Source organism: Vombatus ursinus, unplaced genomic scaffold, assembly GCF_900497805.2.
Source record: "Vombatus ursinus unplaced genomic scaffold, bare-nosed wombat genome assembly UNPS02014774.1, whole genome shotgun sequence".
NCBI lineage: Eukaryota > Metazoa > Chordata > Mammalia > Diprotodontia > Vombatidae > Vombatus > Vombatus ursinus.
Genome location: NW_020954552.1, coordinates 1,435,450 through 1,458,086, shown reverse-complemented (window position 1 = coordinate 1,458,086; position 22,637 = coordinate 1,435,450). Strand labels below are relative to the sequence as shown.

At 36.9% G+C, this 22,637-nt stretch overlaps 1 protein-coding gene across 9 annotated transcripts in view; it reads right to left on the bottom strand.

Moving 5' to 3' along the window:
• Positions 1 to 5,516: 5,516 nt before the first annotated feature.
• FAM172A (family with sequence similarity 172 member A) overlaps positions 5,517 to 22,637 on the bottom strand; it is a 503,376-nt gene continuing 486,255 nt past the window's right edge. For 8 of the 9 annotated variants that reach the window (XM_027864257.1, XM_027864253.1, XM_027864252.1 and 5 more), the window contains one exon: positions 5,517 to 7,495. In XM_027864257.1, the coding sequence (XP_027720058.1) occupies positions 7,353 to 7,495 (143 nt within the window). In that variant the 3' untranslated portion in view covers positions 5,517 to 7,352. The remainder of the gene's footprint in view (positions 7,496 to 22,637) is intronic. The other variant, XM_027864258.1, reaches the window with a different exon arrangement.

The window sequence follows — 22,637 nt, the reverse complement described above, 5'->3', positions numbered from 1 at the left end:
GCAGGGTCAATCCTCTCATGCACAGAATTTAGTGGGAAATAATTCAGATTTTTCTGTCTCCCTCCAAAAATCTAAGATATCACACACACACACACACACACACACACACACACACGGAGTTTCATTAGTGTTCTCATATAGGACAAAAGCAGAGGAAATAAAGTAATTACATTTACCTTGTAAACATTTTCTGTCAGTTTTTCTATAAAGACTTAGACTTTAAAAAAAGAGAGAGAATAGCTCAACTTCATATTTTAACTAAGAAACAAATAGGTACAAAAATTTGCTAATTTATACATTGTCCCCTCTCCATCAATTAAATTTGTTTAAACATTAACTTGAATTTTTAAAATTTTACAGGTATACTTTGAAGCAATTTTCACCCAGAGGAGTGAAAGACCTTCAGACTAAACTCCCTCAGCTTTATTGGGAGGTGAAAGGAATGGGCTAGGGTGGTGTTAGTAGATGATCAAAAACAAATACACAGAGAGGTGAGATATCATGTTCTGACATGGAGGTTGTAAAAAGCAGGGGCTTAACATTTTCAGAACTGGAGAAAAGACAGTTCTAAGTTTTCTTTGAACAAAAACTTTGGTCAGTTTGAAAGAGATCAATACCTTTTTTCTTCGCCCCCCCCCTTTTTAACTTAATAAGAGCTGACAATCCCATAGCACTTTAAGGTGCACAAATGGTTTCTCTCAACAGCTCTGTGCAAGTATTATCCCCAAGAGTAAACTGAGGCTCAGAGAGAGTGACTCACCTAAAGTCAAACAGGTAGTGGGGTCATCTTAACTACAAGCACCAGTGAGTGCTTTTTCTCCCTTATGCGGCTGCCTTCTCTAAAATAATAGGGGTGGTCTAGGGAATTTCGGATCCTTTATCCAAAGTTCTTTCATCTTCATATAGAGACCGAAACACTTAAGTACACAACTTCAAAATGTCTTCTCAATTTGTCATTGGTTGATGAATAAATTATTGATGAAAAATTAGGATGCCATACTATTTGAAGCAAAAGGCAATACAACAATGTTGCTAAATGAAATTCACATACAAATTCTTTTTGGAAGACGTGATACATGCATTATGAAAGAAAAAGTGAATTCTCTAAAGACCAGAAGTAAATGCGTATCTTCTAGGATTTCACTAACATAAAAAAATAGTCACCCTTTGTGTGAGCCTTTATACATTGGCTATTGTAATACAAAATTGGCAGATCGCCTACAAATAAAAATATCAGTAGTTAAAATAGCTTTCTTTAAAAATGAAACAAAGTCAATTGCACACACACTCTCTCATTTTCTATAAACAGAAACTTTAAAGGTATCTATGAAGCGAAGGGACTTTTTTTGGTACTCTGTTAACAATATATTTTTGGTAAATTGAAAATGATGGAGCATGGAATTATTGTACTGTCAAAAATCTCATTACTAAAAAATTGTTTATCTATAAGTTGACAATGTATATCCATAAAAATGCATGCATTTGTTATAATATGCACACATATGGGTATGTGTCCACAGATAGCAACACGAATAGACAAAGATATGCCACATACACACAAGGATCTATGTGATGATAGGGCAATTAAATACCCCCTCCAACTCCTCCAATTCTTCTCCATTTAAAATAAAGAATGAAACTTTAGGTTCAGTTGTAACTACCTTGTGATGACTTTTTGCTTACCCATATTTTCAAAAGTAATTTTTCCTCTGTGGATATGAAGTACAGTATTTAAAATGTAAAATTTCAGTAGTGCATTGCTGTGCTTCTTAAGCCACTTTGAAGTGATGCTAGTGGCTCTAAGATCCAAATCTACATGTTAATCTCTGGTTTTGCCTTCAAACAGAATTCAGTTACAAAGAGCTTGGAAAGATTTTGGATCTATTCAAAAGAGGAAAACTCTTAAATTTTCTGAGGAGTAAAAACTCCCCAAGAAACTTCATATAGCTTCTTAGATTTTGCTTAGCATACGTGATAAAACATTGATTGTCACAGTTTGGTGACCCATGAAATTTGGGGGTTAGTTTTCTCTTCAGACCAGAGCATATAATTATGCAAATAAAGAGCTGTCACTGATCTAGTGAAATACTCACAAACACACGCAATCTGAAATTGGACAGAAAAGTGAAAATGGTTGTTGGTGATACAATGGTGCCATGGTTTCTGTTTTGTTTTGGTTATTTTGCAAGTATCTTACCTAGCTCCTTATTGAAGGTGCACAATATGTAACCTCTAAAGATATACTTATGACTAGTGAATGTATGTGTGCATATGTGTGTGTTAATAGTTATCTTTTCAAGTTCCTTGTGGTATTACAGTGGGATGCAAAATACAGTGCAGCTTTACTGTTTTCCATGAATCCCAATGAAATTCCCTAAGAAAATTCAGAAAGATCATGGAAAGAAAAAGACACAAAACCTTTATAGATTTGGACCCAGAAAAATCTAGATTAAGTTAAAATTTCTCTTTTAAAGTGATTTACATTGGGTGGAAGGTATACTGGTTAAAGTGTGACTGCTCAACTTTGCTGGTGCAAAAAGGGGACTTATTTTCTCCCATCTAGCATTTAACACCAACTATGTAATATTTGGAAATTTACATCTTTATGGTTCTTTATGATTTGTATTCCTCTAAGGCTTTTGTGCCAGAAATTAACAAGAGTTCTTCACATCTAATCTTGTTCTTTGACATTGGGATCTCCCAATCAGAGATACCATTCTACAGACTATTGCATAATTTCAGATGTCATGGAGAGTCCCACTGATGAAATCTGAGGAGGCTCATATCAGACCACTCACTGCTAAAGACATCACTACACAAAAGATCAGTGGTGTGAAACTTTAAAAACATCGATCCAAATGAATCAATTAAATCAACATTCATCCCTCCTAAGTGTGTGGTTTAAGACTATCATTGTTGCATTTTTACATTACATAGATTTCAGGATAAACAGTGGAATGCTTTGATGGCTACTTCTATTCTCAAATCACTGTTAATCGACTTTGTGTTATTTTCCTCTTTTCAACATTTTCTACTCAGTGTACATGCTTTTACATTCATTTTAGTACAGTGTATAACACCTGCATTGTTTTAAATCTAAACCATCTAACAAAGATGATGCTTTACGTATGGTGGCTTTAAGTTCTGAGAAGTGCCCTTTCCCAGACTCAAGCTGATCTTTTTGGAGATTAATAGAATATTAGCTAAAAAGAAGATGAACAATTCAAGAGAGTCCCATTCAGTCACCCCTATACAAGGGAGGAAGGAAAGGGAAAAAAAAGGAAGGAAAGAAGGAAAGTAGGAAGAAGAAAGGAAGCAGGAAGGGAGGGAAGGAGGAAATTATTTCATTTTTAAAACGAACAGCTCCCAAGGTTTTTCATGTCATAATTACACATTCCTAATAAATCATAATAGTATAATAACCACCACTATTAACCTTTCTTTTGCCACCTATTTACATTCAATAATAAGCATCTTTCACACATTTGGTTAAAGGAGCCTTCTTCAATAGGTGTGGGAAAACTTTTTGAGAAATATTGAGAATTTAGCCCAATTCAGAATAGTGTTTTTCATTTTTGGGGATTATTAGATGAATTAAGGAAAGTGCAAGAATTTGACCAGAAAAACTTCAACATAAACAGCAGACATCCATCTGATTGGGTTGGAACCTTGGATATTCCATTGAATACCAAAAAATTTTATCTCCCCGATGACTTCATCTGACATCCATTAATTGTAATCACTAATATTACCAATGTTAATAAAAAATAATACACCTTGCTACCTGAAGTCCTCCTTGGATATTTATAGAGATTATCCAAGAAAAAGCAGCAAAATACTCCAAAAATATAAATGCACAAAAATACTACATAATACTGTAGGTGTGATTTTATAACACAACATTAATTTTTCTTAACTTTTTCTATCAATCCCAAAGATATTTTCAGTGCATACAATAAACCAACAAATCACAAGTTCTGAATCATTGGGAAGCCCCCCTTCCCCCCACAATACACACCCCAACTCTTTTCAAGAGGAATGCAGAAATTTATATGCAAATAGCATCTAATTTAAAAGGCAGATCGGTATCTTAAGTTTTAAAATCCCTAGATATTTAAACTACATAAGATAACTTTAGTTATATAGAACTATAGACTCATTTAAAAAAATGTTGTCTTGTGAAGGTTCCAGAGTAAATCATCACTGATTTTAGTTACCAATTCAACAAAATATATGTATTTGTGTGCATGTATATGTGTATATACACATATATAATATGTGCGATGTGTAAATTCAGTAATTGCTTTATTAACCTCTACAGAGATAGTGAATACGTAAGTAGAGCATAAGGAATCTACCACTGAATATGGAGGGGGAACTCTTTTATTTTAAAACCATAAGTAGAAATATATAATTCATAGGCAATCCCCTTGCTATAATTTATAGTTCTTTGTATAAGCAATAGTATAGCTGAGGTCAGAGCACGAGGAACTTGAGGAAGGAGTAGTTAACACAATTAGAGGCATATTTGTATTTCCACTAAAATCTTGTAAAGATGTACTAAATATCAGGGTTAGGCACTCAGAGCATCACAAAACCATATGCTTTCTTAGTTTTAATACACAGGATCTAACAGCTCCTATTTTTCCATAGTGTTACTCTTGGAACCAAGTATATAACTAATGATATAAAGACCACATTTTAAGTTTAAAACTCCTCCCATTTAAACCAATTAACAAAACCCAAACAAAGGAAGACTTAAGAGCTGAAACAGCTACTTGGCCCAGGAAGGTGGGATAGAATAACTGGGTTGTGATCTGGGATAAAAGAGGTGAACAATATTATCACATTTACACCACAAATTCATAATCAACAAGTTAGGAAGTTGGGTCAGTTCAGATGCCTTGTTTCCTTTTCAAGTCTCTAACCCACACCTACTTAAGGAAGCAAAAGTTTTCAAATAGCTCTCCATAGATATTGAAACAAACTCCAACAACCCAAAGGTTTTACAGCCTTCAAGGCAATTATACAGTGATTGACTCCAGTTACAAGTCAAAAGGAAGGTGAGAATGAAGAAGAGCAGGACAAGAGTGATTAGGATGACACACTGACAGAGAGCTATTACTCTTCCCTAATTTGGCTGCAGGAGCTTTTGGAATTTAGCACCCCACAAGCTTTATTTAAGAAAAAAAAATAAAATTACAGGTTTCTGTGAATATTTTCATAGGTTGAAAAAGTAACACAGTTCAAAACATTTAAAAAATATATTGAGTTGATATTAACTTTTAAAATCATCGAACTGGAGGATGCCACCACTTTCTGGAGTTCTTCCATTAATTCTAAAAACTGCAAAGTATCAGATAAAAAGGGTCAATATCACAGACCAATGTGTTGGACACTGTTGGCAGTGTGTTTTGAAGCTACACAGCAGTTGGATAAAATACCATTTTGATTCTCCCCTCCCCCCTCCTTTGTCTTTGCTCTAATAACATCAGAGAATATGCAGACATGACCACTGAAGAAAAGATCACTTTAATTTGCCATCATCAAAACCATGAGAATTAATTAGTGTTCGTGCATTGCAGACACAGTATCAGACATTAGCAGTTTCAAAACTTGCTGATATGAGCACATAATGTATAAATGCTTATTATGAGGTGGATGATTTCAATTGATTTTTTGGCCAGCTAGCCCTATGACATTTGTGGTGCATTTCATGATGTCATCAAATAAGACAGATATTTCCATAGTAGCATATTTTTAAAAAGGTGACAAAATATTAAATTCATCCTTCATCTATTATAAACAGAACCTTCACTAGGTAATGGACCTTTTTACAACAATTATAAACTCAGCATGTTACAATGTAATATTTGAATCAGAATTATCAGAAAAACCATGACTTATTTTCGTTCTGATATTTCACAGTGTTGTAAAGATCTCAACTGGATCCGATTACAGATCAGATTTTAGAGAAGATCCTCAAAAGAAAGTGGAGAGCTAAAAATAATACTATTGGACCAAGAAGAGAAAATCCTTCACTCCAATTCTTCACTTTTCAGTCAGAGCAGTATTCTTTTAACTCTAAGTAGACTAAAAGAATAGCATTGGCTTGACTTAGTCCTATAAAAGGAAAAGACTTGAGTGCACAGATTAATTTTTTTGATGCCATCCAAAAATTCTGTCTCAAAAAATGTCAGATTCATCTGTTCCATAAAAGTTCAAAATAAACTATTTCTTTGAGGATTAAAAACTTCTAACAAGATGAAGTTTAAAAAGTGAAACTTAAGTACATAACCTAAATTAGAATTCAATTAAACCATATTATATCTAACAAGGTAAATATCTTAATGGTAAGTTGACAGGTTTCATGTGAAAGCGGAAAACCAAAAAATGCATGTACACACATATAAACACATACATATATATGTATACACACATGTATATGTGTATATATATATACACATATACATACACACAATAAATACATCCCAAGGGATTATTCATTCGTTTTCATTTACATTTCCAAATTTTCTCTTTTCCTTACTTCTCTATATAGATTTGATTGAAATTTTATTTTCAAGTCCAAAGTTCTTCTAGTAGAATAAAGTGGACTTAGGAACTGACAGATTTTCAACTAGTTTTCTCTGGTCTCTTAAGGAAGAATAGATTCTTAATGTTTTTAATAAGTGTATAGTTCACATTTATAAATCTACATAATGCAAAGCATTTGTGCTATTAATTTAAAGAGTTTAAAATTCATCCCCAAAGTAAAACCAATAACATGTTGTCAGAGATATTTAAAGTAATTATACATGGAGAAAAATCTACCTAAAATTTTAAGTTTATAAAATAATAAAGTTTGCTTCCGTTGAAAAGAAAAAAAGGTGATGTTTTATACACACACACACACACACTTCCCCAAAGCAGCAGAAAATAATGCAGGCGATAGGACCATGAAGAAACTATTAAGCTCTGCCATCAACTCTGTGCAGGGCTATGTCAGGGCAATTAGAGCTGCACCACGCTGCACTGTGCAGTACCGCTGTCAGCCTTAATCTGCGCACTGATGGGCAGCACGAAATCCAAGCTACAGCCCACAGGAAGCACAACCAGTGAACCCATATTGCTTTGACAGTTGCACTCATCTAGAAATAATGCAAAACGCTATTTAGATGTATACATCACGACCCTGTGCTCTGGGAAGAAAACAATCTAATGAGGGGCTGGGAGTCTGCTTGCCGAAAATAAGTAGTTAAGGGATGCCTGTGTGAACTTGCGGGTGTGTCTGCGGGTGTGTACATGTGTATGCAGAATGTGTGTGGTTGTGTGTCCTCTTTCTCTCGCTCCTCTTAAATCTCTTCGTGTTTTATCCTGTGGGAGCGTCGAGTTAGAGCTGCTTTGAGTGGACTGTTCTTTGCTTCCGAAGCTTCAGTAAAGAATTTGAAAATAGATGGGAGACTCTTCCACGAAGTGAGCTCGTGACGTTCAGTACCTGCAAGAGAAACAGATTTTGGTTACGGTCAGTTCCCTGCGTAGAATTCACAAAGAAAGAGAAAGAAAAAAGCCCCCAACGAGCATCACAGGGCCAGGGAGCGGGTTCTGGGAACCGCGGCCCCAGCGTCAGTGGCGGGCTGGCAAGTGAGCCCACCCCGGCGGAGGGACGCGTTCGCCCTCCCGGCGCCCAGCGGGTTGCGGACTTACGGCCAAAGCGCCGCGGAGCTGCTTCCCCCTAATCCCTGCCAGCAGCTGGGAGCCCCTGCCTCCCCTCCCCCCCGAAGCCAGCCGCAGAGCAGGCCCTCCCGGGGCAAGCACCTCCCTCCTCACCCGCCCCTTCCCAACTGCCCGCCCTGCCACCGGAGAGGAGACCACCCGGAAAAGGAGGTCAGGCTTTCTGAACACCGACGAAATCCTACGCACTTCAGTGTCCCGCAAACTTCCCCTTGGCATGGGGGTGGGTGGGGAAGGACTGAAACCGTCCCACCTCCACAAAAAGCACAAATTCCTGAGGATTTGGTCATTCGGTCCTCTTGGGGAGATGAGTTACGGTTTCCACCAAAATGAGGGTCTCGGAGAGACCAGTGAGGAGGAGCCCGGGGAGCCATCTGAGACTAGGAACGGAGCGGGGAGAAGGACCCTGCCACACCCAGGGAGGCTCCTGCGCTGCTGCTGCTCCCGATGCTTCGGCCAGTCCACCCTCCAGGGGCAGGCCCCTGGCTTCACCTCAGTCCCCCCGACCCCGAGGGAACGTGGTTCGAGGATGGGGGCAGGACAGCCCCTTACCCCGACCCGCCCCCTCAGGCCAATCAAGCGGCCAGGCGGGAAAGGAAACTCCCTGGCTGCTTGGAAACCTCCCACCTCAGCTCAGGCTCCACAGCCTCCGGCTGGGGGCTGGTTTCTCCTGCAGGCGGGAACTAGGTTCCCGTGCTTCCGCAAAGGGAGAAAAGCCACGGTTCTCGCTTGTCCTGAGAGAAAAAGGGCTGCTCTCGCCTGTCCCGGAGCTCGGCTGCTGAAGGAACTCCCACCCGAGCTCCCTCTGGTCTCTTTTTGCACTAAGTACGGACTATATAGGAAGGAAAGCCGGTCGAAGAGCTGGCTCTATAGGACACCACACCTCGGTCTGTACTCAGATATTGTATTGACAGCTTTTTTACAGGGTCAGGTTTTTAGGAATTTGTTCTTCCTACCCGACAGTAAACCACTTAGTTTTCTTTTCTTTCTTTTTTTTTAAAAAGAAGCTCTGTCTACATCCGCACGTACCTCAATTTAGGAAACCCATATTTATTTGTCAGGACTTAAGGTTTTTGTTTTTTTTAATTTTAATGTTATTTTTCAAAAATTACAATTCCCTCTTCTCTTTGGCTTTAAATTAGGTGCAATCAGATTACATATGTACCAAACATAGGCAGGAAATATTATTGACTAGGAAAGGAAAGTACTTTTATCAAGATTCTCACCTGATAAATTCATGTAGTTTTGGTGGATTACCCCAATTTACCTGCATCATCTTAGCAGAAATCCCATCACTACTTGGCAAATTTGTTTTATTAAAAAATAAAAATAATAATTAAAAGCACTCTCCCATAGAGATAATGAGCTTTGAAAGAGTTTAAATTTCTTCTTAGATAACCCAATTATGCAGAGATGTTGCCTGGAAGACTCCAAATTCAGAGCCTCTGTTTGATACTTTAACATTGTTAATGATAATTCTTTAGTCTGTAATAGTAGGTCATTGCTATGGTTACTCTACAATGCTGCAACACTTTGCTTTCCCCTTCAGCTATTCGCGGAGACCGGGTAACCACATTTGTTGCCTAGCAACAGTTTTGTGACAGTATCACAATCTGGGAGTTACAACAATAAGGATGTGATGGCTTCGGTTGGCCAGAGAGCAGAAAGCTACAGTCTATGTATATGACTTAGCTATGGGGAGTTAGGCCCTATTAGAACAAGCGTAGAGCCGAAAACCTTAACTTTACAGGTACCTACACAAAAGCTCTATAACCTACTCCCCACCTCTGAACATTTCCCATAATGAACTTGAATTGGGACTGAGAACCCCTTCTTACACTCCCAGATAACTACAAAAAATATTTACCAACCTGAGTATACTAATCCAGAAACAAGGACACTTCTGGATTTGCCTGCTCATTTTGGGCAAATCTTTACATTGTCAATGGGTTAGAGGCCACTAAATCATGGATACTCATCAGGGTAAATCCAGATGTACCTGATTGAATTTGGGCAAACTATAAATAAATCATATAATTTTGTCTGACTTTTTTCCTATTGTATCTGAAAATTAAACTGACCCAAATCCTTCTCTGGTGTGATTACAGAATGTGTGTGTGTGTGTGTGTGTGTGTGTATAAAGTTATATGTATATTGTATGTATATATATGTATTACACACACATAATGGATTTGCCCATCATATGTCAATTTTAGCACTATTTCTGGGCAGACTGAGCTTTTCCCAAAACAAAGCAGTTCTGCATATGCCTAATTTTAACACAGGACATAACCAGAAGTGTCTGGTTTCTGGACTGGTCTACAAAATACCTATGTATGTCTATATTTCTATAGCACCCATCATCTTAGCTCCATTCACACTGCACATTGTTTCAGACAACTGAACAATTAACTTCTGTTCTAGGCCTTGATTTAGATGAATACATACCACAATAGCAGCTACTAATTGCATTTACCATACTAAAAGATTTTAAAATCTATTATATTTGTTCCTTTTTGTGAAAGCCCATTCTTAAATTAGTATGGGGGGGGATCCCAAATACAATAAGCTAAAGAAAATAGATGTTAATTGTCTTCTTCCTTTCCTATTTCTCTTCTCTTAGCCACATTTGATATTTTTTTCTATAGTGATCACACTTACACCCACTAGTATTATCAAGACTATCATCAATTTGTGAGCTTTCTTAGAGCTATCCCTCTGTACCTCCTCCCCTGGAAAACCAATTCAAGCCATGAATCTAGAGGGACCTAACAAGTCAGTGGTCTAAAGCAATTTTAACTCCCTTTTTATTTTTTCTTTCCTAGTGACAATCCTTCTGAAGGATGGACAACTTCCCTGGTGATAAAATCACTACAAAAGCAGTTTAGTTTGAGGTTATGATGACTCTTTGCTTGATTAGTACTGTACTGAAAAGACACAGGCCCCTTAAACAGCTGAGTGTCTGCATTGGTCCTCAACATTTACTCTTGCAATTTAAGGGTATAAAGAATGAGAATTTGTGTTTCTGTCAGAGGCAGGGAAATTGCTAGGAGTAAGAGGAAATAAGCAAGATGAGTCTAGAAGAGACACTGAATTACAGAGAGTATAGGCTGATCCTCATTAATGGAATGATAACATGAAGATATATAAAGGGAATGGAGAAAGTTGTTTCTTTTCTCTTTTTTAGCATTTTTTTTATATAATACAAAATTGATAAGTAGAATTTTGGTAATTACATATCTATATGGACTGCATATGCACATGTTTCAAGAAGATGTATTTTTGAAACTACTTTAGAAAATGAAGGCAGGATTTCAATAAAAAATTATATTTGAATACCATAAAGGAAGAAAAATAAAGTGCTTTTTGAACTGACATGAAAATTTTAAAACAAAACATGAGCCTGCCAATTGGAAATATTAGCAAATGAAAACTTCTTAGATCAGCTTTCCAGGACAAATGGGGAAATTAGCAACCAAAATTTAAATTTTGTTGTAAATACTTAAACATCATACTTTGAAATTCAAAAATATTCCCTAAATGGGTGATGATATAAGGAAGAATGTTCAAACAAATCAAAAGACGGGTAATTTACTAATGTAGAGCAATGATGTGAGAGATAAATGGGAAACCTTGTCCGTTATTGATTAACTAAGAAAATGTACTGAAGTATGCAGAAGATCAGGAGAGCTAATTCTTGTTCCCTCGTTATCCTATCCACACCCACAGAAAGCTTCTTCATTTAAAGACTAATATTACTCCCCACTTACCCACCTTACATTTCCCTTGATTCCAATGGGCTTCCCACCTAGGAGGAAAAGTTCTAAAGGAAAAGGTTTAAAAGGTGTTCTTCCACCATGGATAGATACCTCCTGAGCCCCCTCTTGTCTTCCTTTATCCTTTCAGGTTGACTGAATAATTTGCCTTCTTGTTTCACAGTTTATTTATCTATAAAATCAGGTTAGCCAAACAACATAATATGAAGAACTATTTCTTTAAAAATTTAATGAACACAGGCAACTAAAAACTCACTTTAACCATTACTTTCTTTTTTCTACTCATGATTATAAGTGAGGAGAAAAAATATGTTTTCATTTTACTTTAATTTATCCTCTAGGTAGTACTCTTTGGTAAAGGTACAGTTAACAGTAAAACAAAGAAAAATAAAAATGGGGAAGAAAAAGTGTTACAACCTCACTTAATCAATTTGTTTTTTTTCCTGTTTAGTCTTTCATTTATTTATCTATTTTAATTAATTATCCACTTTTAGAATAGTTTTGAATTCCTAAAAGGAGTAAAAATAATTATTTGTTAATTTGAGGGAAAAGTTTTTTTTTAAAGCTCCAAATACCAGGTAAATATATAACAATTTTAAAATACCAGTCTGTAGAGCTTGATGGGGCAAAAACTCATAGCTTTTGTCTCTTCTGCCCCATTTGATGTTGGGATGGGTAAAATCAGGAATTATATGAAATCTGGTAAGAACTGACTGTATTTCTGCTCCCAAGGCAGTGCTGTGGGACCTAACCTAGTTTCACCAAAAGATACCCATTGCTTCATGTCCTCTGGGCTCTAGCAGCATCTGGATAGTTCCTTTCCTATATAGTAGAGCCTCTGGCAATTTTGGCTTCTCTGGTCCATGTCAGGGAAGTAACAGCCTCTCAGTCCTATGCTAACACCTGGTCAATTTGTAAGAATATCCCAATGTAAAAAGAATGTATTGAGTTTCTATTACATGACTAATTATGGTTTAAAATTTCTTTTTTTTAGGTTAGGCAATGGGGTTAAGTGACTTGCCCAGGGTAACACAGCTAGTAAGTGTTATGTGTCTGAGGCCTGATTTGAACTCAAGTACTCCTGAATCCAGGGCCTCTATCCACTGCGCCACCTAGCTGCCCCTAAAATTTCAAAAGCACATAAAATTGGCATGATGCTAAAGAAGTTTTCAAAACTTTAAGAAAAAAATAACAAATCTATAATTCTATAAGATAAAAATTAAATAAATAAAATGCACAATTTTTTCTTGCAATATTGCTAAAAACAAAGATAACATAAACAAAATGAAAAGTGAGATCAAACCAGATAAAACATTTTCATATTAAAAAAAATCATGATGACTCAGAATAGTATGGAGAATTGAACACTTAGAAAATAAAGAAAGTATATGAACTAGGCTTTACTATTTATTTATACTTTAGCATATCCCTCTCCTCTTTCCTTTTCTCTTTTCTATTGCTTTCCAAGCTTGCCACTTCCCTTCCATTTTTTTTTTTTTTTTGATGCTTGGATTTTTCCAGGCATAAACTAACCCAAACTCAAATAGTAAGTAGTCAAGATCCTGACGCTTACTCCCACTGCCTCTAACAGTACCTCGTTAAGTAGACAGGTTCTTGAAAAGTTGTATTTGAATTTTTGCAAATGATATTTGTCAATTAATAAGAGAAGTGAAGACTCCTTTTGTATTTTAGTGGAAAATAATCAGTCCTTTTTCTACTTCTCTTTTATTTAATCTAAATTTTATATAGCTAATCTTTTAAAAGTAAGGCGTGCCCATGAAGTGTCAGAAGTAGGGATGTACCATCACCATAGACATGATTTAGAAAAATGTATTGGTGAGAAGTAACTTGCCACTCCTAATGCACAAGTATGGATCCTGCCAGCAAGTCCACATGGTTTTTGGCATCGTTACCACAATCAAGAAGGTATGGCATTCAGTGAGTGAGGATAGAAGAGCAGCAGTTCTTGACTGAGGGCAGAATATACAAGAATGGAGAACCTAAGTCTTTAGGCCAGTTGTCGTAATAGTGTGGCTATAGAATTGCATTGGAATGAAAGAGCTAAGTGAGACCTCATTAAAGAACAGTTTGAATTTGGAACATACAGTTATTTTTGTGACTTTTCTTATATGTTTATTTTATGTCATGTACCTCAGGAAATGATCAATTAGGAAGTAAAAAAGAACTCTTCAACATAGTTGCTGATATTGATAAAAAGTGGTATGGGAATTCTTATGAAAAAATATAATGAACTAAATCAATATGTGTGATATATAATATTTTTTCTGGTGGAATTATTTAATTAACACAGGTAATTATCAATTATTTTTAGAAAATTACAAAGAATATTTAACATTTTAAAAATATATCTTCTGCTGCAAAATAAAGAGATAGCTCTGACTATTTAGACAGCTATTCAACCCATCAATCAATCAAGAAGTAGTTATATTCACTGGTTGTACCACCACCCCTAATGCCTGAAATTCTTTCTCTCCTCCACCTCTCTGGTTTCCTCTTAATGCTAGTTACTGCCTTCTGATGATTATCTCCAGTGATGAAGATATGTCCTTTGATGATTATCTCCAATTTATACAGCATATGCTTTGTTTGTACATAGTTCTTTTCATGGTGTCCTCTCATTAGACTGTGAACTCCTTGAGAGAAGGAACTCTCTTTTGCCCTTCTCTGTACCTCCAGGCACAGTGCCCCACTTACTTAGTGTTTAATAAATGCTTGTTTACCGACTGACTACTGTGTGCCAAGAGTGGTGGTAGGCACTAGGGATAGAAGTATAAAGAATGAAATAATTCCTACTCATAATGAACTTACATTCTAAAAAGGAACCATATAAAAAATGCAGCACAAATATAAATTTAATAAATAAATATATTTACGTACAAAGTAATTAAATATAATATAAAGTAGTTTGGGAGCTTAGGGGATAAGGAAAAGTTTTATGCAAAAGATGGTGCCTGAACTGCATAAAATAAAGGAGAAGAGATACTACATGAGATGGAGCTCAAGTAAGGGAATATTACTTGGGCCATGTGGGAATTGGGATAGTGGACTTGCTACTACAGCATCTTTTGTTTTGCTGAGCTTAAAGTGTAATAAAAATATTCTTCTCTTGACTGATTGCAAGTCACTTCTCACTGTAAGTGGGCAGTAGGGTAAATAATCTTGCTATACTGGAGACTATGGGAATGGATTAGAGCAAAGATCTTCCCTTTCTTAATATAAATGGCAAAGTTCAGATATCCTTGGAGATACTGCACCTCATTACAGGCTTGTAGAAACAAATTTGTATTCTATAGCAGATAGAATTATCCATTAATCAATGGAGATGAGAAAATATAGACAGTGAGGTGATCTAGATGCTTCTGTTGGCAAACAATACTTGCTGCCATCAAGCCCCAGAGCGTTATATGGACTTCTTAATAAGACTTATGATTACTTAAAAGAATAATAATGCCTAACAATCTATACATATCCAAATGGACAAAAATGCTATAGTCTAACCCAAGGATTCTTAATCTTTTTTGTTTCATGGCCCCCTTTGGCACTATGGTAAAAACCTATGAACCCCTTCTCAGGACATTTTTAATTGAATAAAATACATAGTCCCCAACCCCACCTCAACCTAAGGTTTATGAAAATAAAGATGCAATTTTTTTTCCATCCATGTTCATGGGAACCCCTCCCTCTTCCCTGCTGAAATCTAAGAATCCTACACTTAGACTATGATATGTAGTTGAATGGCCAGTTCACTAAATGAGTTCATCAATACATATAGCTGGGGTAGGCAATGCAGGTGAACATTAAGTTGGGCCCAGAATTGAAGAGGAGGAAGAGAATGTGGCCTATTGCACTTGACAAGCTGTCTTGCTTTTTGATGATCTTAAACTTCAAAGACCAGTTTTTTAATGCAAATGTTCCACAAATGATGCTGCTTGGCTGTGAATTTTAGAATTTTATGATCTCTGAAGAATTAAAATTGCAGATGAACAAAAATCAATGGGATCAATGCGTGAAAATAAGCTGAAAAAAATTTCCAGTAGTAACTTATGCTGAAGAAGTGGGGCAATGGATATTGCTTAAGCAAGTGTATATGATCAGAGAAGGGGGTTTGGTCATGCAATGAAAATGAAGGATAGCAGACAGACAACCAAAGTGCTCCACAAAATGTAAAAAAGACATAGAAGAAGGACTCTAGCACACTGGGTGGATCTTCTGGGGATAAACTTTGAGAAAATATGGACAAAAGTAACACAGAAAGCAGGATGGTTTGTGGTTTTCAGATTTGTAGCAATGGAGGAAAATATATTTAATGAGATCTCAGATTCACTGAAATATTGAAATACAAGATAATCTTTTTAGGTTATAAAGTGTGTGCTAGGTATACCAGCACCTTACCCTGGCTCTCAGTAGTCAAAGGAAATTGCATTTCCTCCCTACCTCACCCATCCTAATGGGCTCAGGGGATCCCCCACTTGCAGCTAGTTGGAGAACAGTTGAGATACCTTATCTTCTAGTTCACTTGTGTGAAAATGTGTCTTGTTCATCAAGTAAATTATATTTGGTTCAACTATCACGAATAATACATAGAACATTAGGACCCTCAGAGTCAAATTCTCTCTCTCTCTCACATCTATTTAGAGATATAGATATACAGACATACATAGATATATAGACATATATGTATATAAACATATACACACATATGTGTATATATACATATATACTTACATATACATAACTGCATAACTGCACATATGCATGCATAACTGAGGAATAAAGATTCCTCAATGACAGTTCTATATACCATTTGAAGCATATGTCTAGTTAAAAATAAAACCAAAACACTCTCATCCTAATTTCTTCAATATTTATAAATTTTTTGGGGGGAGATAATCCCTAGTACCAAGTACAGGACCTTACACAAAGTAGTTTTGCTGAACTGAATTGCATTGAACCAAATCAATTCAGTCAAACAACTGGTCAGTAATATAAAAGAAATCACAGTAGGTTTAAAAAATTGCCAAATTTTCACTTCTTAACTGATTGTTACCATATCATTAAAGCCCTATGATTTTATCAGTGCAGGAAATTTCTCCATTCATTGGAACAGAGTTTGCAAACCTTTTATAAACATTCCCTCTAAGACATCCCCTGCCTCATGCAAGGAAGGCAACACCATCCTCCTAGTTCCTCAGACTTGAAACGTAAGAGTCATTGTGAATTCTTCACTCTACATCCTATCTGTTACCAAGGTCTATCAATTTCACCTTTGCAACATCTCTCCAATACTTCCCCTTCTGTCCTCTGATCCTGCACCAGCCTAGTACAGGCCCTCATCACCTCACGCCTGGATTATTACAACAGCCTGCTGGTGGGTCTGCCTGCCTCAAGTTTTTCCTCACTCCTCTATTACCCATCAAAGTGATTTTCCTAAAGTACAGGTCCAACTATGTCCTCCTCCTACTCAACATATCCCAGCGGTTCCTTATGGTCTTTAGGATCAAATACAAAATCTCTTTGGTGCTCCAAGCCTTTCATAATTGCCCGCACCCCCAATTACCTTTCCAATTTTCTTATACTTTTCTTATACCTCTCAAGTAAAACTTCATTCAGTGCCACTGGCCTCCAAACTCCCAGCATTCTCTCTGGCTGTCTCCCATGCCTGGAATGCTCTTTCGTCATCTCGACCTAACAACTTCCTGGTTTCCTTTAAGTTCCAATGAAAAGTCCATCTTATAGAAAGCCTTTCCCAAGCCTTCTTAATTCTAATGCTTTCCCTCAGTTAACCTTTTCCTAATTATTCTGTATACAGCTTGTTTGTATGTTTGTTTGCTTATTTTCTCCCCTATTAGTATATGAGTTCCTCCCAGGTAGGGACTGTCACATTTCCATCTGTACACTCAATGCTCAAAGATGCCTGATACGTAGTAGGTGTTTAATGAATGTTTATTGAGTCAACTGACTATAACTTTTTTTTTTAAACTGAATTTTATAGAGTGGCTGCAGGCACAGAAAGGTGAAGTGACTTGCCTTTGATCAGAGAATGAGTAGGTGTCACAAAGCTTTAAGTCACTTCTGTAGATCTGCCTCATTGTTTACTTTTTTCCCCCAGAAGCCTTCCCTAAACTACCCCTCCATTTCACTATCCATCCTCTCACTTTGATACTAACCCTGACCCACAGCATTTCGTCACTCCATGTCCCCTTAGTTCCTTAGATATTAGTTCTCTTTATCACATGTACCGTGTGTGTGTGTGTATGTGTGTGTGTGTGTAAGGACTGTCTTTTCAAGTAAACATAAGCTCCAGTCCAAGATAGTGTCTTCTACTTTCGTATGCCCCATTGTGTTTAGTACCACAACCTAGTAGCAGCTTACTGAATTCTTACTAAGTGAATCTTATGAACATTTGCTTGTGAACTACAATTTACTGACACTCATTAAGTTCAAACAAGCAACATTTTGTTATTTTTTAAAACATCTACTTTTGTGTTCATAATTATTTTAGAAAGTTTCTGTAAAGAGACTACAGGATCATAGATTTAGAGTTAAAAGGGACCTCGGAAGTCATCAGATCCAAACTCCTCATTTTATAAAGGCCTAGAGAGGTTACATGGCTTGCTCAGGTTTGCACAGCTAGAGACTAATGCAGGATTCAAATTTAGGTCTTCCTGACTTTGTGCTGGACTGGGTTCATTTCCTAAGTTCAATGCTCAGCTATGTTGCTTTTCTAATTCTGTAAATGACACAAAAATGGATCATTTACTTTACACATTTATTATATATTATAATTATGAATTTGCCTTCAATTAGCAATAATTTATTAAGCACCTAGTACGTGCCAGGTGCTATGCTAGGTGATATGGATACAGACAAAAATGAAATAGTGCTTCCTCTTAAGGAGTTTACATTTTATCAAGCAAGACAACATGTACAGAACAGAGATTAAACACAAAATAAATACAAGGGAGTAAAGAAGGGAGGTCAATAGTAGTTAGGGGAGAGATCAGGAGAGGCACTGTGTAAAAGATACTGTTTGAGTTGCCTCTTGACATAAATGAGGGATTCTGCTCAGCAGACATGAGGAGGGAGCGCTTTTCAGGAGTGGGGGAGAGCTGGGACACAGGCATGGAAATGGGAGATAGAGTGCCATGTGTGATAAACAGAGACATGACCAGTTTGCCTGGACCCACAGAGAACAGGAAGGATAGTAATACATAACAAATCTGGAAAGGTAGGTTGGGGCCAAGTTGTGAGGGCTTTAATAGCCAAATTAAGGGAATTTATAGTTTGTCCTAGTAGCAACACAAAGTCTCAGGAGTTTCTTGAGTAGAGGAGTGATCTAGTCAGATCTTAAGGAAAAACTTTGGCAACTGTGTGGAGGCTAGGTGAAGTGGGGTGAGACTTGAGCCAGGAAGACCAATACGGAGGCTATTCTGATTGTGAGTCTATGGAGGAATTTTTTTGGGAGACATTTATAATGTTACTTTAAAACTGTCATGAGGCTTTTGTGGCAGATGTATTCTATATTTTTGGGGGGGGGGCAGGCAATGAGGTTAAGTGACTTGTCAAGGGCCACACACAGCTAGTAAGTGTTATGTGTCTGAGGCTGGATTTGAACTCAGGTCCTCCTGACTCCAAGGCCAGAGTTTTATCCCCTCCGTCACCTAGCTGCCCCTAGGAGTCTGCTTTTGGGTAACTGAGTGAGCAACCTAAACATTTGAGAATTTGCTTGAACTAGACGCAAAGGAAAGATATAAATTATAGACAGAATACTTATAACTTCTAAATAAAAGTTGTATCATTTCCCTACAAAGTAAGAGAATCAAATATAATACTAAGAATTAATGCATGAAATTAGCTAGAAATAACTGAATAGCAAATAATTGAACAAATCATTAAAACCACCCTGTAATATATAGCCTCTTCTGTTTTGAGGATATGTTTCTTTTAAAATCCTAGCTTTGTCAGCCACTGTCATTCAGTTTCTTACTCCCTGTCATGAACTCTCCCTGTCACCTCCTGACAGGGCTCTGACAGCTTCCACAGTATCAGTTTTGCCCCTAACACTCTGATTTCTTTTCAACTTAGTTAAGGTTACATTAACTTAATGAGGCCAGAAATATTCTCTTTTTGTTACAATCAGCCTCTGGCCCAGAGTTGTTCGCACTGTCTGATATCGCTGTAATTTTCCTTCCAGATACTTCCAAACCACATCACCTTTCTCGGCTTACCAGTAAGAATGCCCCTTACTCTGCTACAAAATGTTACTGCTTTACAAAGGGCTCAAACTCTTAAAAGGCCTCATTCCTTTTTTATACTACATAGCTCATGTATGTATTAGAATATATTATGCATAATACAAACAGCACTCAGTTTTCAGTTATAACAGTTTTGAGGTGGGGAGGAGGTTGTATCACAAAATATCCAAAGTCCCTATTTGATTACTGATAAAAAACAAACTGCCTACTAGACTATTAGTATCTAGGAAATGCTTCTCATGTAGCAAGTACTCAATGTTTGTTGAATTGAATTGAAATGGCAAGAGAGCAATTAATTGAGTAGTGTTGGCTACTTCAATATTAGAAGTACCAATGACTACTAAAAGAGAGGGCATTTATGGTGGATTAAAATGAATAATGAAGCCCCAACATAGGAGCCAATTCATAACAAAAAATCTAACAGAACCATATATAGCCAAATTATTACTACAAAGGGGGTATGATAATTATTTACAATAATAATCCTCACTGCTCATATGTTACTTTTCATCCTCAAAACACTAATTAAGCTTTTTCTTACAGGCTTTTCAGTGATTACCCAGACTGACACAGCTTGAAATCTTCAATAGAAGCCTAAGGTAATCACTTAGGGAAAAATCACTGATTTCTGCTGGGATTACACTTGGTTCTGGGAGTATAAATATCTATGTTACATAGGTTATTCAGGTCCTAGTGGGAATTCATTATACTCTGGAAGGTGTCAGTTATAGCAGGTTAAGTGACTTGGTCAATCCCTTCCCCTCCCCCTACCTGCCAACTCTGCATCATTTTAGAGCATTTGAATACTATGAAAGATACCACAGCTCATAAATCAATTCTTTGGGTACAAAAGTTCCTTTTTCCATTAAGAATATTTAAAAAGAGGATCAAAAAACTTTGATTCAGATTTTGCATGCACCTGGAGCACTAAGCTGCTTAAAATATCCATTGTATTCATAGAACAACATGGTAGGTGATAGAAATGTGGAGGTGGTTATATCTCCTATCAGAGCAAATTTAAGACTTCATATAGTCTGGTAAGCACTTTAAAAAAATCGACCTACAAGATTAATGTGAAGGATAAATTGTGATTTTAAAATTATCTAAGTAGGATTAACGAAGCTAACAGAGTGATGGTGACTATGGGGGGGTATTCCTTCAGGTGACTGGATTTTACTGCTTTTATTTATGTGGTGTCACTGCAAGTCAGTGTGCAGCAGAAGAGAACTCAGGTTCATATCCTACTTCTGTCATTTACTAGATATGCGACCTGAGGCAAGCCACTTAACTTTTCTACGTCTATTCACTTCTCTGTAAAATGAGGGGCTAGACCAGACACACTCTAAGGTTCCTTCCAGTTTTGTATCTATGTTTTTATGATCCAAAGAGTCGTCATTAATGGGCCAATATCAATTCAGATGGAAGTTTCCAGTAGAATAACTGAGAAATCACTCATTTATTGGAGAGTTGAAAAGTCTCCCAAGAAGAAGTGGTGAGTTATGAAAGATGACAATGTTAGATAAATTCAGACAGAGGTCTCAGAGGAGTAATAAATAATTATATAACTTCCTTACAGGAAGAACTATAGAGCTATATTCATTTTAATAAGACAAGCCCCAATATTGATACGTATCACATACAATGAAAATTGTAATTTCATATCAGTTAAGAGTAGGTTATTAAGGAAAGTAGGAAAACGACCACCATATTCTCTGTGCCAATTTAGACCTCTAAGATGTTATTTTAGTACAATTTGTTTCTCTTCCACAGTCTCTCGGCCCTCAAACCTTTACTCCAGTTGTCCCTATTCAGCTTATCTCTATCCTGCCATGCCATAGGCCACACTTTCTATTCCACAGGCCCCAGTCATGGAGTCAGTTCGTGTATGGATCAGTTAGCTATGCAATGAAAAAAATCTCTATTTCAGTGCTATAATATACACACCTAATCCAGCTAATCTCATAAAAGCATTCTGTTCATAAAGATGAAAACTAGGTTTGAGAATGTAAATAGCTCAGCACATATCACCAATACTGCAAATCATGTCTTACAAATATCAATAGCATAATATTTTGGATGTAAAAGTCAACTCCCCAAATATCCAGTTTACCTTCTTTAGCTACTTAGATTCTGTTATCCCTGAATCCTTTATTTTCCCCATTTTGATCACAGGATTTATATCTGGAAGGGGCTTTAAGACGTATACTCTCTTCAATTTATAGATAAGAAAACTGAAGCCCAAACAGGTGATGAAACTTCCCTGGGGTAGTACATAGATATTAAGTAGCAGAACTAAAAGTCAAATCCAGGTCTTCCGAATCCAAGTTCAGTGGTCATGCCACTGCAACACTGCCTCTTTCAAAAAGTTCCCAGCTTTCTGAACCAAGTAAATGACTTAACTATTGTAGGATGCAAATTCCTCTTCATGTACCTATACTCTTTAAGTTGCCTGTAGAACACAACAGTTAGCATAGTACCAGATACATAAGTGGATACTTAATAAAATGCTTTTTGATGATGATGACTGATAACACAGGGACATGAAGTTTTGGGGGTTTTTTAAAAGTCGTTTCAGTTGTGCCCAACTCTGTGACCCCATTTGGGGTTTTACTGGCAAAGATACTGGATTGGTTTGCCATTTTCTTCTCCAGCACATTTTACATATGAGGAAACTGAGGCAAACAGGGCTAGGTGACTTGTCCAGGGTCACACGGTTAGTAAGTGTCTGAGGACAGATTTGAACTTAGGAAGATCATTGTGCCACCCAGCTGCCTCTTTTTTTGGCTGACGGTCTGTCAAGTTTTACTGTATGAGCCAAGTAGATGGGTACTATGTACAGAGGAGATAAGGGAGA